Source organism: Haliotis asinina, chromosome 8 (assembly GCF_037392515.1).
Source record: "Haliotis asinina isolate JCU_RB_2024 chromosome 8, JCU_Hal_asi_v2, whole genome shotgun sequence".
Taxonomy (NCBI): Eukaryota; Metazoa; Mollusca; class Gastropoda; order Lepetellida; family Haliotidae; genus Haliotis; species Haliotis asinina.
In genome coordinates, this window is record NC_090287.1 from 13,058,774 (window position 1) to 13,074,693 (window position 15,920).

At 37.8% G+C, this 15,920-nt stretch overlaps 1 protein-coding gene across 2 annotated transcripts in view; it reads right to left on the minus strand.

Annotated features, from left to right (window-relative positions):
- LOC137294172 (uncharacterized) overlaps positions 1–15,920 on the minus strand; it is a 47,162-nt gene that overhangs the window by 8,768 nt on the left and 22,474 nt on the right. Inside the window, exons 4-13 of one of the 2 annotated variants that reach the window (XM_067825160.1) lie at positions 13,327–13,568; positions 8,657–8,751; positions 5,942–6,556; positions 4,882–4,946; positions 4,231–4,301; positions 3,750–3,818; positions 3,121–3,217; positions 2,042–2,084; positions 1,656–1,813; positions 561–638 (exon numbers count right to left, since the gene is read on the minus strand). In XM_067825160.1, coding sequence (XP_067681261.1) covers positions 561–638; positions 1,656–1,813; positions 2,042–2,084; positions 3,121–3,217; positions 3,750–3,818; positions 4,231–4,301; positions 4,882–4,946; positions 5,942–6,556; positions 8,657–8,751; positions 13,327–13,568 — 1,533 coding nt within the window. Of the gene's footprint in view, positions 1–560; positions 639–1,655; positions 1,814–2,041; positions 2,085–3,120; positions 3,218–3,749; positions 3,819–4,230; positions 4,302–4,881; positions 4,947–5,941; positions 6,557–8,647; positions 8,752–13,326; positions 13,569–15,920 lie in introns of both variants that reach the window. The other variant, XM_067825159.1, reaches the window with a different exon arrangement.

Genomic DNA, 15,920 nt, shown 5'->3' on the forward strand with positions numbered 1-15,920 from the left:
AATCTATGGGAACATTGCCTTTCACAAATATATCAATGAAATTATATCAATCTTCATTACCTCCACTCATTTTTATTATCACGTCTTGGTGATTCCAGTTGTCATAATGAGGACCTTACATGCTGTATCATCAGGTTTTTAAGGGATGGAATGAGTTTAGTTTCACTCTGCTTTTAGCAATATTCTGCTTCGCACACTGAACCCATGTGGGCAATTGAACACCGGTTTTCGGTGTGACAAGCAAATGCTTTACCCACCAAGTTATCCCACCACCCCAAGCTGTTCTTCAACTTCTCTTGAATAATGTATGACATTAGCTGGGGTGACGGAGTAGCCCAGTTGTTAAAGTATTCACTCGTCACTGTGAAAGCACGGGTTCGATTCCACACATGAGTACAATGTTTGAAGCCCATTCCTTGTGTCCCCTGCCATGATATTGCTGTAATATAGGTAAAAGCGGCGTGAAACCCAACTCATTCACTCTCCCAGACCTGCTGTTTGTTATATGACGTGACTACTGTACTGCATGCTCTCATCAACAAGGGACAGTTTTGACTGACCTGCATCAAGTAGGTGACCATGGAGTGGACCTTCTTGTCCTTTTGTACCGGTTCTATGATCCACCCACTGGGCAGCAGCTGAAACACATTGTGGTCAATACTCAGGTTACACTACAATGAATCAGAACCTGCTGTTCAACAAGACTGAATCATCTGGCATTGTGATTGGATGATTTTTGTGTTTTTCCAAACATATTCTGGTAGAGAAGCAGTTGACATCGATGATATTTTGTCTCATAGTCTAACACCCAGTTACCATAGTCGCCTTCAGTGCAGACAGAAACATCTGGCAGCTATGACTGGACCTTTTTGTGAAAGATTTCTGTGTGCTCTAAATATAAATCCATCAAGTAACTAAAACTGACCATATTTCGTAATATTTAATGCTGTATTTTATGCAACTAAAACTTATACTCAATGTCAAGCGAGTGACATTTTGCATGAAACTGGGGTCTGTTTAGCCTCCAGCTGGCTGAGGTATTATATTTTCATAGTTTTATTGCTTGTATAAGGCCTAATTATGCACTATTGTACATGTTATAGCTACTAATGGCTTTGTATTCTTATTGATAAAAGAAATACATCATTACTTTAGAACTTGATGGGACAATTTTTGGTCTCACACATTTTGAGTGAGTGAGACAGTCAATACTCAGTTCATACACACATATACAAGCTTCTGTTGTTTTATAGCAGCTCTTTGGGAGTTTTCTCCTATTCTACAGACAGATAAACCAGAATGTCCTCCCAAATACTTACTGTAGCTCTCAGGGTGTCATCCCTTGATGGAGTTGTCACCTACTCTACAGACGGATACACTAGAATGTCCTCCAAAATACTTACTGTAGCTCTCAGGGTGTCATCCCTTGATGGAGTTGTCACCTACTCTACACACGGATACACTAGAATGTCCTCCAAAATACTTACTGTAGCTCTCAGGGTGTCATCCCTTGATGGAGTTGTCACCTACTCTACAGACGGATACACCAGAATGTCCTCCAAAATACTTACTGTAGCTCTCAGGGTGTCATCTTTCAGTGGAGTTGTCTCCCATTCTACAGACAGATACACCAGAATGTCCTCCAAAATACTTACTGTAGCTCTCAGGGTGTCATCTTTCGGTGGAGTTGTCTCCCATTCAACTGACTGATACACCAGGATATACTTTTCTCCTTCAATTCTCTCACTTTGGATGACACAGAAATCACAGCTCTCTTTCTTTAAAATCTGATGCACCTCATGGTACAGATATACTGAAACAGACACAGGAGGACATACACAACACCATAAACAGCAAGCTATGTCCAGAGACATTAGGACATATTACTGAAAAAATTACAAAACTGATCAGTCAAGATTTATTAAGTTTATCACAATCTCTTGACTATTCAGAAAGGATTTTAAAGAAAAATGGAAGCTCACTTATCACTTCCTTTCTGAACAAGATGTGGTACTATTAGCATCAGAATAAACCATCTTACCTATTCTAAGATTTTCTGAAATTGTCTGCAAGATATCTACTTTCTGAAACAAAGAGAGGTAACAGGTGTCACTATGCTATTGTTTCACAGATAAATACACCAATGCTATAACACTGTCATATCCAGTTGAGGGGGTGGTGGGGTGGTCTAGTGGTAGAAGTGTGGGCTCATCACGCTGAAGACTGTGTTTGCTTTCCCACATGTGGACAATGTGTGAAACCATTCCTGGTGTTTCTTGCCATAATATTGCTGGAATATTGCTAAAAGTGGAAAAAACCTACTCAATCACTCACTCATTCATCCAAGAAGTCAGTGTTGTGTTCCCTGCCATGATATTGCTGGAATATTGCTAAAAGTGGCAGAAACCTACTCAATCACTTACTCATTCACTCAAGAAGTCAGTATTGTGTTCCCTGCCATGATATTGCTGGAATATTGCTAAAAGCGATGTACTCTCATTCACTCAAAAAGACACAGTGTGGACTATCCACACCAATCGTTACAACAAGCATCAAGTTCAGGACATGGGCATAGCAGGGTGGAGTCATATGAAATGTATGCTTTACTTCATTGCCAAGAAATGTACTATGAATCTGCAGTTGTGACAAATCTAATGACCGAGTTACGTTTTACACAACCTTTAGCAATATTTCATCAATATCACAACAAGGGACACCAACAATGGCCTTCGCACAATGTACCCATATTAAGAATCTAACCCAGGCCTTCAGTGTGACAAGTGAACACTTTAACCACTTGGCTATCCCTAAGCCAAAACAAAATCTCACGATTCAACAATACTGCCTTATGTTCCTAAAGGTTTAAATATGTAAATATTTGTGTCCAAATATACATATAGGAGGCAATATTTTTAGTGCCAGGTAAAACATATATATGATAAGAAGATAATGATCTTCTTTAAATTCTCTAAATCACACTACCAACCATCAGGAAGATTTTTATGGAAATTCCAAAGCATATATTTTTAAAAATTATATCATCGCTTCTTTATTATACCTGAGACTAGAGAGAGTCCCTGCAACTGATTTTTAGGTGGTCTTAGGTGTTAGTCATTGTACCTTTAATGATTCATCATATGTAAATCTTGTCCTGGGGTTCTTGAGGGCCTCCCACACAGTCTGGGGTGGGGCTTCCACCAAGCCCTTGCCCAGGTAACTGAAACACAGAGGTAAGGTTGTATGGGTATAACACTGCATTCAAGAATATAGGAGCTGCATCGAACACAATAAAAGAACAGTTAACAATTTTTATACTGCTCAGATTGTGCCATGCATTTATTTTAATGACAAGTCTAAGCGTCATGTCTCCAGTACATTTTGTTAATTGCAAGACAACTTGAGGATAATGGTGAGGGAAAATCTTCTCATCAAGCAGACTAGAAATAGAAACACAACACTATAGGTACTTAAATTATAAATGTAAGTCATAACTGTAGGCATTTCATTTATTATATTGATTTGGTGAATCAAATACAATAAGTTATAAAAAGGCTTCCTCCACAAAGTGATCTGAGCAGTAAGATTATCATCAGCCTTTGTTAAACTATAGATAATACAATCGTCTAAGAGCCAAGATCCCTTTACAAAATTGGGCCAAGGAGATGTATCAAAAGCATTCAATAATGGCAGCAGGTTATCTGATTTGACACCACCTGCAATGATTATCTACTGAGGCAAACATTACATACCTTTGCACATAAGTCCCTGATTTGAACCACCTCTTCAGTATCACTACGTCACTTTCAAAACCATAAAACCTAAACAAATTGCAGAATATAATGTTAAAATTATGCAAATTTCAAAGAGCTAGGAAAGAATTAAAAATATTGAGTGTGTGTGAATCATTTCTTGACATTTAAAGCTGTGATATCACTGTTCAATTTCTCAGGTTCTACCGATTCATGAGGACTACCATCAGAGGATTTTTACATGTCCTCAGCACTATTAACCAGCCATAGGGACCAGAATTACGAAGGCCCTCACACACCATAAACATGGTCAACAAAACTCTATAGGTGTCTCAGCATATTTTATCAGTCATGAACCCACGCCTGTAAAACTGTCATTGAATAACAGATGAACCATAGCAATATATGGGAATTGGGTGGTCCTTAAATTATTTCAGCCATGACATTGACATCCTTTCCTTACTCCCCAAACACTACGTACATCCATCCTCCAGCTGTGCTGAACTGCTCCTCAGCTCCCTTGTCCAGGTCGATGTTGGATGCCCTGAGAACCTGGAGGGAGAAACATGCACCAACTAACCGACATGCATAGCGTCTCCCCCTGGCAAGGAGGCAAACTGACAAAACATCAAGTTTAGACCCTTGTTTTCAGGGGTAGAATTTATGAGTCCATGATGTCTTGTGTTTGTTGTTTATACTCCAGCCATATAATGGTAATCTCAAAATAATGAGGTTAGGATGAGACAATTAACAGGTTAATATCAGGAGCATCAATCCACACATCTGGGATACAATGTCAGCAAAGAAACAGGTCAACAACTAGGTCATAGGTATTTACCACAATAGTGAAACCCAATATTGTGGAGTTGACAAACCATAGATCAAAATTAGAGAGAACTTTCAATAACAACAGCAGATCCTGGCACTACTAAGAAAGAAAACTCTAGAAATACAGGGAACACCATGTCAGCTATTCTCGAAACGTTCGTAATCCTACAAACTCTTTAAGCCCATTCTTAACACACTGGCTATGATCAAACTTAAGAATTCTTAGGTCTAAAATGTTTTGAAAATAAGGGCCTAGTACTTTCGAGCACTGGACATAGTTTTGACTGATGCTTTGAATAGTTACCTGGGCAAGTAGTTCTGCAGCAGCCTGATTGGCTATGGTCTTGTACTTAGACAGCAGGGCTGGATCTGGGGGAGAATAGTACACACCTGTACAAACTGCTACAAACACAATCATTGACATGCACACTTCTTGGGCTTCTTGGACTAAATTGGTCTGGTAAACGTACTTAAAGATTCATTTCACATTGCTGCTACTTTTCACAACTGGCAGTTTGAGGGTGGTAATATCTGATGACTGTGGATGTGGTTTGTTAGGCTGGTTCTATCAGATGATTGTGAACATGGTTGTTAGGGTGGTACTATCAGATGACTGTGAAAGTGGTTGTTAGGGTGGTTCTATCAGATGATTGTGAAAGTGGTTGTTAGGATGGTACTATCAGATGACTGTGAAAGTGGTTGTTAGGGTGGTAGTATCAAATGATTGTGGAAGTGGTTGTTAGGGTGGTTCTATCAGATGATAGTGAAAGTGGTTGTTAGGGTGGTACTATCAGATGACTGTGAAAGTGGTTGTTAGGGTGGTAGTATCAAATGATGGTGGAAGTGGTTGTTAGGGTGGTTCTATCAGATGACTGTGAAAGTGGTTGTTAGGGTGGTAGTATCAAATGATTGTGGAAGTGGTTGTTTGGGTGGTTCTATCAGATGATAGTGAATGAGGTTGTTAGGGTGGTAGTATCGAATGAATTGTGAAAATGGTTAGTAGTGTGGTAGTATGAGATTACTGTGAAAGTGGTTGTTAGGGTGGTTCTATCAGATAATTGTGACAGTGGTTGTTAGGATGGCAGTATCAGATGATCGGGAAGGTGGTTGTTTGAGTGTTCGTATCAGATGATTGTAAAAACATGGTTGTTATGGTGATAGTATCAGATTGATATGAAGCCGATTGTGATGATTGTTGTGCAGGTCTTTGTAAGGATGGATGTGAGGGATGGTTTGTTGTGAGATTGTGTTTTGAGGAATGTTTGTGTGAGATGGTCAAGCTGGTGCTTTTGACGGGTGGATCAAAAGAACTCATGTATCGGGTAGTTGCAAGATAAGAAGAGCCTGATGATATATCATCTCACCTGTAAACTCACAAGGCTGCTCCATGACAGCGTCTGGCACACTATGGGACTGAAAGTTCTTCCTTCTAGCTGCCTGTCTGAGAGCTGCCGAATCACTGACTGACCTCTGGAGAAGCTGTTTACTATTCTCCACCGTCTTCCTCTCAGACATACTGCCCTGATGGATCTCCTCACTCACTGTCTGACTTTCTCGAGGAGCTTCAGGCCTACATTCAGCATTCACAATAGTCTCTGTTTCTGCCTTCTCAGAGGCAGATGAACCAAACTTTAAAATACTAGAATACTTTTTCATCTCTTCTTTTTGAGCTTCAATTTTAGATGCATTGTTACTTTGAGCAGTTTTTTCAATGAATGATTTGAACTTTGTTAACAGTTTGTGTGATTTTTTCCCTTCTGTCCTGGATTCTTTCTCATCTGACTTAGGCGTGCTGGATGTAATGTTTGAGGCAGATATGTCTCGGGGCAGAGACAGCGTAAGAAGGGGTGTGGCTTGCATCTTACGCATGTGCAGAAACTCTCGCAGAGATCCTAGAGTTGCTGCTGCCATCTCCCCTGATTCCTTCCCATCATTCCTTGAACTCCATGTTACTATGGTTACCAAACTCTGGTCAACTTCTACAAAAGCAGAAACATATGATATCAATTCTAAACATAAGCTTTGTAAAAAAAATAATATTATGTCACAGACAAATTAAATGTTAAACAGAGCTGAAAAACAATGTTGTTAACCTTTTAAAATAAGGTCTGTTTTAGTAAGAGTTTGTAGTTCAGATATTTCTCAAAACATTGTGACATAAGTGTGCAAGTTACTTCATACAAAAACTTTATGGATAATATACTGAAATGAATAAAAGAATGTCTTCATGCAAGCAAAAAAGTAGAAGCAAATATATTTTGTCTACAATGCACTATCATATACACTGACACATGCAAACAGAGGAGATGGTGTTTCAAAGGGTTAATTTTCAGCTACAATTACAAAAGAACATGCTGCTATGATATTCAACATCACTACACATGCTCCAAAAGAATCCAAACGGCAATTTCCTTTGTAAATATCAAAATAACAAAGCCTATTATTTCATCACTTCTGTAAGGATGGTTGAAAAGTACTGAACCTAGAAGCAAGGAATGTACACCCATAACCATTTGTCAAATGCAACACTATCCATGCATAGCAGTTGTCACTAACAGCAAATACCATGCCTTTGGGGATTATTTGATGCAAATACACAACAAGGCAGCACTACTTCTGTAGCTATCAGAGTGACTTGGTATTCCTTAATGACTTGGGGGAAGCCTTTAACAGCTGTGGGATCCACCTCTAAAGTATTGATGGCAGCAGATTGGAGACTGCAAGCCATTTTGCAAAAATATTCAGCAACCAACTCTATTAATGCAGTCCATCGTATCTGGCCTCAGAACTCTCTCAGTATTACAGCTTAATTTACTGTAACATTATACCGAATGGTCTGGTATGATAAAATCATTCCAAGCTGTTTCAACCAGATAGTGATTAGTTGAGGGACTTTAACATCATATTGGTCAGTTTGCCGTTAAAATAATGATATATCCAGAAAATACTGGGAGGAAACCCATGCAGTCAGGCAAGGATCTACATTAGAACTTATCACAACATCAAACCCTGAATCTTTGTATTACTAGAGGTGTATCTATATGGTAAGGCCATGACATAATTTTTAATAATATGAGTGTGATATGATTTGTATCTTGATAACAGTAAATTTCATATCCTGTGATCATATTCTTCATTATTATCAATCCAGAAATACTACAGAATCCATACACACTTGTTCTGGAATAGTCTGTGTTAATAACATCTTAACCTGATATAATCATGTCTCTAGAGCAATACAGGAGTGATAAACCAGTGTATGGTATCATAAGTCATGTATTGCAATACACACAATTGCTGTATGATGACTGACTATCACAGTCTAGGTTCTCCCCATGGGTCCCCCTTTCCCCAATATCTCCTTCCCATAAGATAGTCTGAATAAAGATGACACATTCAACATAAAGACTGAAGTGCTTCTGTTTCTTTATCCTTTAATTCTTATCCTTATGAGCCTGCAATCCAAGAGAAAAAAGACCCAGGAATTGGTATATGAGAATGACAGAACAAATTATCATAAATATTGATTACTTATTTGGTAAAACCAATATTACTTCCTTTTTTTTCCTCCTCCAAAGAAAAAAAAAAAGTGAAAGCCAGCATTGGAAGTAAATTTTAAAAATTACAAGTCAAAGAAACATTCCTTTTAAATGCTAAAAGCATTCTACTCATTTCAGTTTATGAAATGTACAGGAGTCAAAATGCAAACTAAAATAACATTTTTTTGTAAGATCAGTTTTGGCCAATAAAAACAGGATTTTTTTTGTGAGTGGGGCGAATTCATTTTTATTTGTTTTCATATTCTTTAAAAAATATGACTAGTTGATTCGTAAAACAAGAAAAAAATTGATATAGCCTTAAAACAATTAATTCCATTGGGGAAGATTTCAAGAACCTGCCGGAGAGAAAGGTTAAAACAAGTTTGAAACTATCCATCCAAAACTGTCTACTATTTACAAAGAAACCAAGTCAGTATCAGACATACTTTACCTCCACCAATGACCATGCCTGAGTGGACCAGGAACACCATGCACAGGTCAAGTGACCGGTAAAGGAAACCTTATACTGACCAAACCAACCTTCCACAGGTTGGGCAAGGAAAAATGTCCATGCTTGTCTCTTCTCATTCATCTGAAGCAGCCAGCAGCATCCGTTATCTTCTCTGTGCCAAAACCTGAACATGGGATGAGTTTATAGAACACATTACCATAGCAAGGTGGTGCATTCATAAACATCACTGAGTAGAGACTTTCTCATAAAACATAATGCTGCTGTTAGTTAATAATTATTGTGTGCACATATTATTGAATATCATTTGAAACTTCAACGAACAAAGGATCAGGTGACCCGAAATACTGATGACATTGTTAGTTATACAATATATTTCAAGTGTCTGACAAATGTAACAAATCACGAGTTTGCGGCTATCAACACAACCAAAAATCAAATGAGCAAACAGTCAAATGGTTGAATTTGGAAACACTGACATTCTTATAGTGATTAATTTCATAACTATTTCTGACTTCTCAAATTTCTTCATTTCTTCAAATTAGTGGTGATCTAACTAACAAAATTTATCAGTACAAGAAAAAACAATTAAAAGAAAAATTAAATAATGTATTGTAGTATTCTAAAGCTAATTGTGGACATGCCATTTTATCAGCATATAATTTTTACATACAGCATAAAAATAAATGTTTTGCATAAGCCTTTCACACAAAATTAATTCTTGAAACACACACAAATAACAAACAATAATTAAACAATTGTAAAACAAAACAGTGCCTTTCAAAATATATGATGTAAACATGATGCGATCAGAAAATAAATTTCTCACACTGCAATACCTTTGAATAATAAACTGAAACACTGAAAACACTCTCAAAGGTTTTGAACACATAATGCACCACATCAACTGCAAAGACAAGTGACCTTCAGGAAATTAGAGTAACCTCCCTTTGTGTTATGAAAGCAACATGGCTACAGCAAGGTACAGGCAGTTCCTCAGACTGTGTGAAGAATGGCCATTAGACAAGACAAAAACTGGAAGAGATCTCGCTACAGTGATACGCCAGAGAGTTGGAGAAGCTTTCAAACAGGGTGAGGCCTCACAGATAAATGAAACTCAATGTGATGAAGCCTTTGAACACTTGAACAAAATCAACATGAATGCTTTCAAACAGAAATATGAAAGGACATCAGAAACTGGTGCCACGGGAGCTTTGAAGGAACAGTGTACACTTGTAGTGTCTACAGAGTCTCTGGAAGAGCTTAATAATGCAGATATGGGGTTTGTTGCAAAGATGAAGAGGACACTTGGATTTGCGGGTTAAACTGAATATTCACAACTACTCAGCTGGCAGCTAGTATTATCTCTGATCTGTCAATGGTGGTTCAACGTTGCAGTCACAATGATGACAGGTTTAATGAGATGAAGACTAAGGATAACATTGTACCCCAGTCTGTTAAAGGCCAAAGTGGTGTGAAATATTTCCATGTTTGTTCAGTCAAGAAATACCTGCTATGTGTGTGTGTGCCAATCTTGGTTGCACATAACTAAAATGTGTGTTCACTGTCATCAATGATGCAGAAGGCATCCATGAACGCTGGACTTAGACAAATGTACCCACAGTCAAAAGTGAAGTTGTGAAGAGATTGTATGAATAAAACAATAAATCATACTGGGATTTTCTTTATGCCAAACATGATATTATGTCCTTGAATACATTTGCCTTTTGCTTCTTTTGATCTCCAACACGTGGAAATAACTTCCATAATAATTAATTATGATCATGCCAATACATATATGATATGAAGGAAGCTTGTACATATGGAACAAAATGACGACACATATTAATGTGGAGAAACATGCCTCCAAATTCTACATATGGATCAGAAGCACAAGAGGTGCAGTCTGTTATTCATTACCCATGCATGACTGTCATGGCAATGTGACAAATGTTTTTGTTCTTGAATCTGTTCAGAAAGTACACTGATGACATCTTTTACACTGATCAAGACACATTCATGTACACCAAACACTTACATAATTACAACAGTGGATACCTACTAGGTCCTGATGTGGCACAAAGGAAAGCATACTTGTGTAAGCTTCAGTAAAATACCTGTCATGTGTTTTGTCTCAGAACACCAACTTTGTAACACTTATATAACGGTAAACTGTACATAACCGGGTCCAGACCAGATAAACCAGTTATGAGGACAATAAGGACATCAATCTACACAACCGGGATAAGATGGCGTGTAAACCAACTATGCGAGCCTGACCAGGGCTTGTAAATTCCACTCGTCCACTCATGTTGACAAGTAAAATTTGCTCCGGGCAAGAGGAAAACAGAATTTGCTTGTCTTAGAGGAAGAGTACGTTTTCTGACCTGACTATTTTTGAAAACAATAAGTTGAAGTTTCAACATTGTCATTCCCAATTAGCAATATTGGCAAGACTTCCGCCCGTATCCCCACTAAATTGAAACAAGGAAATATTTTTTGAGTGGCAGTTTCAGAAGTTTAGAATATACGTTTGAGTTTGGTCAGATACAATGCAAGAAATATGATAAAACTAATCCTCATCAGATGAGGAATATATATTCAGGTGATATATAATTTGGCAGGAATGAAGTTTAAGGGGGAATACGAGCAGAAATCTTTCCGCTGTATTTTCAGTTTCCCTGAAAACTAATTGTAAAGTTTAAGTCTTGATGTGCATTTGGTATCCATTTTGAACAGATATCGTGCACCATGTTTTTTGTACCCTAGAGGCTTCAAATATCGTGATTGACTGCTATTAAAAAACTGACCAATGAGAAAAATCATCACAACATGAATGTCACTGCAGTCAAATCAGAATAAGCTTTACTAATGGGAATTTCCTGCTTGTGATAACCAATCGTTTATTGTCAACTTTTCCTCTTTGGTGATTTCTTTTATTATTATACAAAGGTAATATCCAAATTAGATGAAATACTTGTCACATGTATTTCATCACGCACAATAAACTGAAAATTACATTAAACATACAAGGTGGAAACTGATTTAATCTAATGTTTTAACAATCCTGACATTTAGTAAATGCACTTGCAGGGTATAATTGATATTTTCAACGAGGTAAGTTCACTAATTCATACTTTGTTGGGTTTACAGTTTCCATGAAGGTGATTTGTAATCTGCTATTTTTCTCAAATATTTCAAATTTTAACTGCATATTGTCTTGCAAAGCCAAAGGAAGTAACTTATATAACTAATATTGTGTCATCGAATGTGAGGTCGGGGGTTTTCAACAGATTCAGATGATTCACAAAATTGATCATTATTTGAAATCGGCAGATTAGCTGAAAATTAGAGGAATAAATAGAGGTTAAAACTGGTGTCTGTACTGTTTGTATGTGTGCTCTGTTAGGCTCAACAGTTGCAAGATAATACAGGAATCATCAATTCTTGTTAATAAATAAGTCAACAGTAACAACTTCACACTGCTTTTTCCTGTTGCCATCCCTGCTTTATAAAGCAACATATGTTGAAATCAGTTTTCAGGAACATGTTTGAAGTTGTAAGCTTCAAATACCCTCTGAACACCTGTGTACCATGTGCAGAGTCTTTTACCTCCCATGTTTATCATTTACAACAATTAAAGGCACACTATCACGCCACACCGCTCTAAACATCAATATTGCATTTTGCTCACAATACCATATATCAGCCCTTATTGATGCTGCCATATAACTTATTCTGAAAAAAAGTGTTAAGGTTACAATATGAAATAAAAAAGGTCAAATTTATGGTGTAAATATTTACCAAGAGACCAAAACAAATATGTTTAACATTAAAAAACTACTTATGACAAATGACCTTCATAGTTTCAAAATGCTCAGCCTATATATAATGGATTCTTAGGAACGAAGATGTAAACTATTACATGAATGATAATATTAACTACCATATTATACTTTGTATTATCATAACATACCTTTATTTACATTATACATATTAACTTGTATTGCATAGTCTGATTATATGCATATATGTATGTGGATAGGCTTGTATACATATGTGTAAACCATATTGTTTTGTGAAACTGTATATATATGGGCCCGATGGCATTTGTACGGAAATAGAGTTTTCATTGATTAATTGAAAAGTTTAATGCAATGTTGCAATAAATTGACTCTTGCGCCTTCTACCAGAAGAACTTTATTTCAAGAGAATCCCACAGGGTTATGTCCCTTGGACGGTTCTTTACAAATGTCCTGTAATGCAACTTTTGATTGAGGCCAGTTCAGCAAACACTGACAACACCCACATGTGGCAGTTTTCAATGTACATTCCATATATGGCAAGTGTAATCTGTTTGGAAGCTGTTTGCCTCAAAGTTTTAATTTTCTGTTTCAGGCAAGTCGTAAGGGATGATAAGTCTTTCTCTGCATCAATGGGATGCCAGAGTGCATATGGCCCAATATATATATAACAGACCAAAATATGTTTAAAAACCATGACAGTGTGCCTTTAAACAGATAAACAGAGATTGAAATATTAATCCCTTGTTACCCTACAAATTGCTGTGATTACAAAGATATCTACAAAGGATACGGTATGTTTCTAGTATTTACATGTAAGAATACAAATGGCAAGGTCGAAATGATTATTTATATCTAGATTTAGGTGTGTTCTTTCACCTAATGAACCAGTCTGAGACTGGTGTTATCTGGAGGTAGAAGTTAGACCTAGAACCCACCTCCTGTATTCCTCCGTGGTTGTCTGAGTGATATTGGGTTGCCACCAAGCATCAAAGGGTCTGGACGGACGTTGACATACTCTTTCCTCCTTCACAAGGTCTTGCTTCACCGGCATGGGCGGCACACCCTTAGACTTGACGGGGACATCATGGGAGCTGACATCACGAACATATGATGTGGCTACTACCCCTGGCTTCCATTCACATGTCATGGAGATATCTTTGAGGAGCTGAAGTACAGACTGAAAGGAAAAAGAAAATCACCTTCAGAGATGACTACACAGAGCATTGTAACTGTAGTTTAACATTGTCAATATACCATTAAAAAGTAGGGGGATATTGGATCTACAAGATTATGGAGATATATTACTTTTTCTCACATGTACTCGCTAGTGGTATGCTCACGAAATGGAATATCCCCTACTTTTTTGAATGGTATATATGATAGCTGGTTTTTAAAGAAAGGACTAATATAAGCATGATAAACATAACATGCATCAGACAAAAATTTAAAATGAAATTTGAGAAAACATTGTTTTCCTTGAGTTGCTGAAGGAATGCAAGTTGGAAGCTTGGAAGATGAAAACACTCAAATTGCAGGCTCTCAAAAATGTGAGGTTGACTATTTTGCTTAAGGACACATAGTGCCAAATTATTTATGTCTGCCAATCCTAAACTGTCTTCAAGCAACATTTTAACAGCATGTGAGTGGATTCAGTCCTTATACTACATGAACTCATGATGTTAATACCCTTCAGTATAAGCATCTGTCTACAGTCTGTGTTCAGTTAGCTCTTGAACTGTTTTTTATTACAACAGTTTTCCCAGGATGATATTTAAAGGTTCTGATAACTGTATACTAGTTCTTAGATTGTTGTTTTTCTTTTGCACCAGGAGGAACAGGTGATTATTTTGTCAATAATTACACACTCCATAACATTACTGCAGTCACTATATTATGGCTAATTTTCACAGTGAGAGAAAGGGCTATCAGTTTGCACTCAGGAACATTTAAGCTATAAAGCAATGTTCCATCTCGTCACATTTTCATTTAGTCCAGGATGTTACTGCACTGTGACCAAATGAGTCCAATATGTTACTGCACTGTGACCAAATGAGTCCAGTATGTTACTGCACTGTGACCAAATGAGTCCAATATGTTACTGCACTGTGACCAAATGAGTCCTATATGTTACTGCACTGTGACCAAATGGGTCCTATATGTTACTGCACTGTGACCAAATGGGTCCAGTATGTTACTGCACTGTGACCAAATGAGTCCAGTATGTTACTGCACTGTGACCAAATGGGTCCTATATGTTACTGCACTGAGACCAAATGAGTCCAGTATGTTACTGCACTGTGACCAAATGGGTCCTATATGTTACTGCACTGTGACCAAATGGGTCCAGTATGTTACTGCACTGTGACCAAATGAGTCCAGTATGTTACTGCACTGTGACCAAATGGGTCCTATATGTTACTGCATTGTGACCAAATGGGTCCTATATGTTACTGCACTGTGACCAAATGGGTCCTATATGTTACTGCACTGTGACCAAATGAGTCCAGTATGTTACTGCACTGTGACCAAATGGGTCCTATATGTTACTGCATTGTGACCAAATGAGTCCAGTATGTTACTGCACTGTGACCAAATGGGTCCAGTATGTTACTGCACTGTGACCAAATGAGTCCAGTATGTTACTGCACTGTGACCAAATGAGTCCAGTATGTTACTGCACTGTGACCAAATGAGTCCTGTATGTTACTGCACTGTGACCAAATGAGTCCTATATGTTACTGCACTGTGACCAAATGGGTCCTATATGTTACTGCACTGTGACCAAATGGGTCCTATATGTTACTGCACTGTGACCAAATGGGTCCTATATGTTACTGCACTGTGACCAAATGGGTCCTATATGTTACTGCACTGTGACCAAATGGGTCCAGTATGTTACTGCACTGTGACCAAATGAGTCCAGTATGTTACTGCACTGTGACCAAATGGGTCCTATATGTTACTGCACTGTGACCAAATGGGTCCTATATGTTACTGCACTGTGACCAAATGGGTCCTATATGTTACTGCACTGTGACCAAATGGGTCCTATATGTTACTGCACTGTGACAAAATGGGTCCTATATGTTACTGCACTGTGACCAAATGAGTCCAATATGTTACTGCACTGTGACCAAATGAGTGCTATATGTTACTGCACTGTGACCAAATGAGTCCTGTATGTTACTGCACTGTGACCAAATGAGTCCAGTATGTTACTGCAGTGTGACCAAATGGGTCCTATATGTTACTGCACTGTGACCAAATGAGTCCTGTATGTTACTGCACTGTGACCAAATGAGTCCTATATAGAAGGTCTTGTGCTTAGCCAGTTCCTCAGTCCCCGCTGTCTTTTACTGACAAGCTGCCACTTGTTATTTATTTTTGTTTAATGCAGCACTCAGCAATATTCGAGTAACTTGGTGATGGTCTGTAAATAATCTAGTCTAGACCAGACAATCTAGTGATCAATATCATGAGCATCAATCTATAAATCTGAGATACACTGATGTGTCAATGCAGTCAGCAA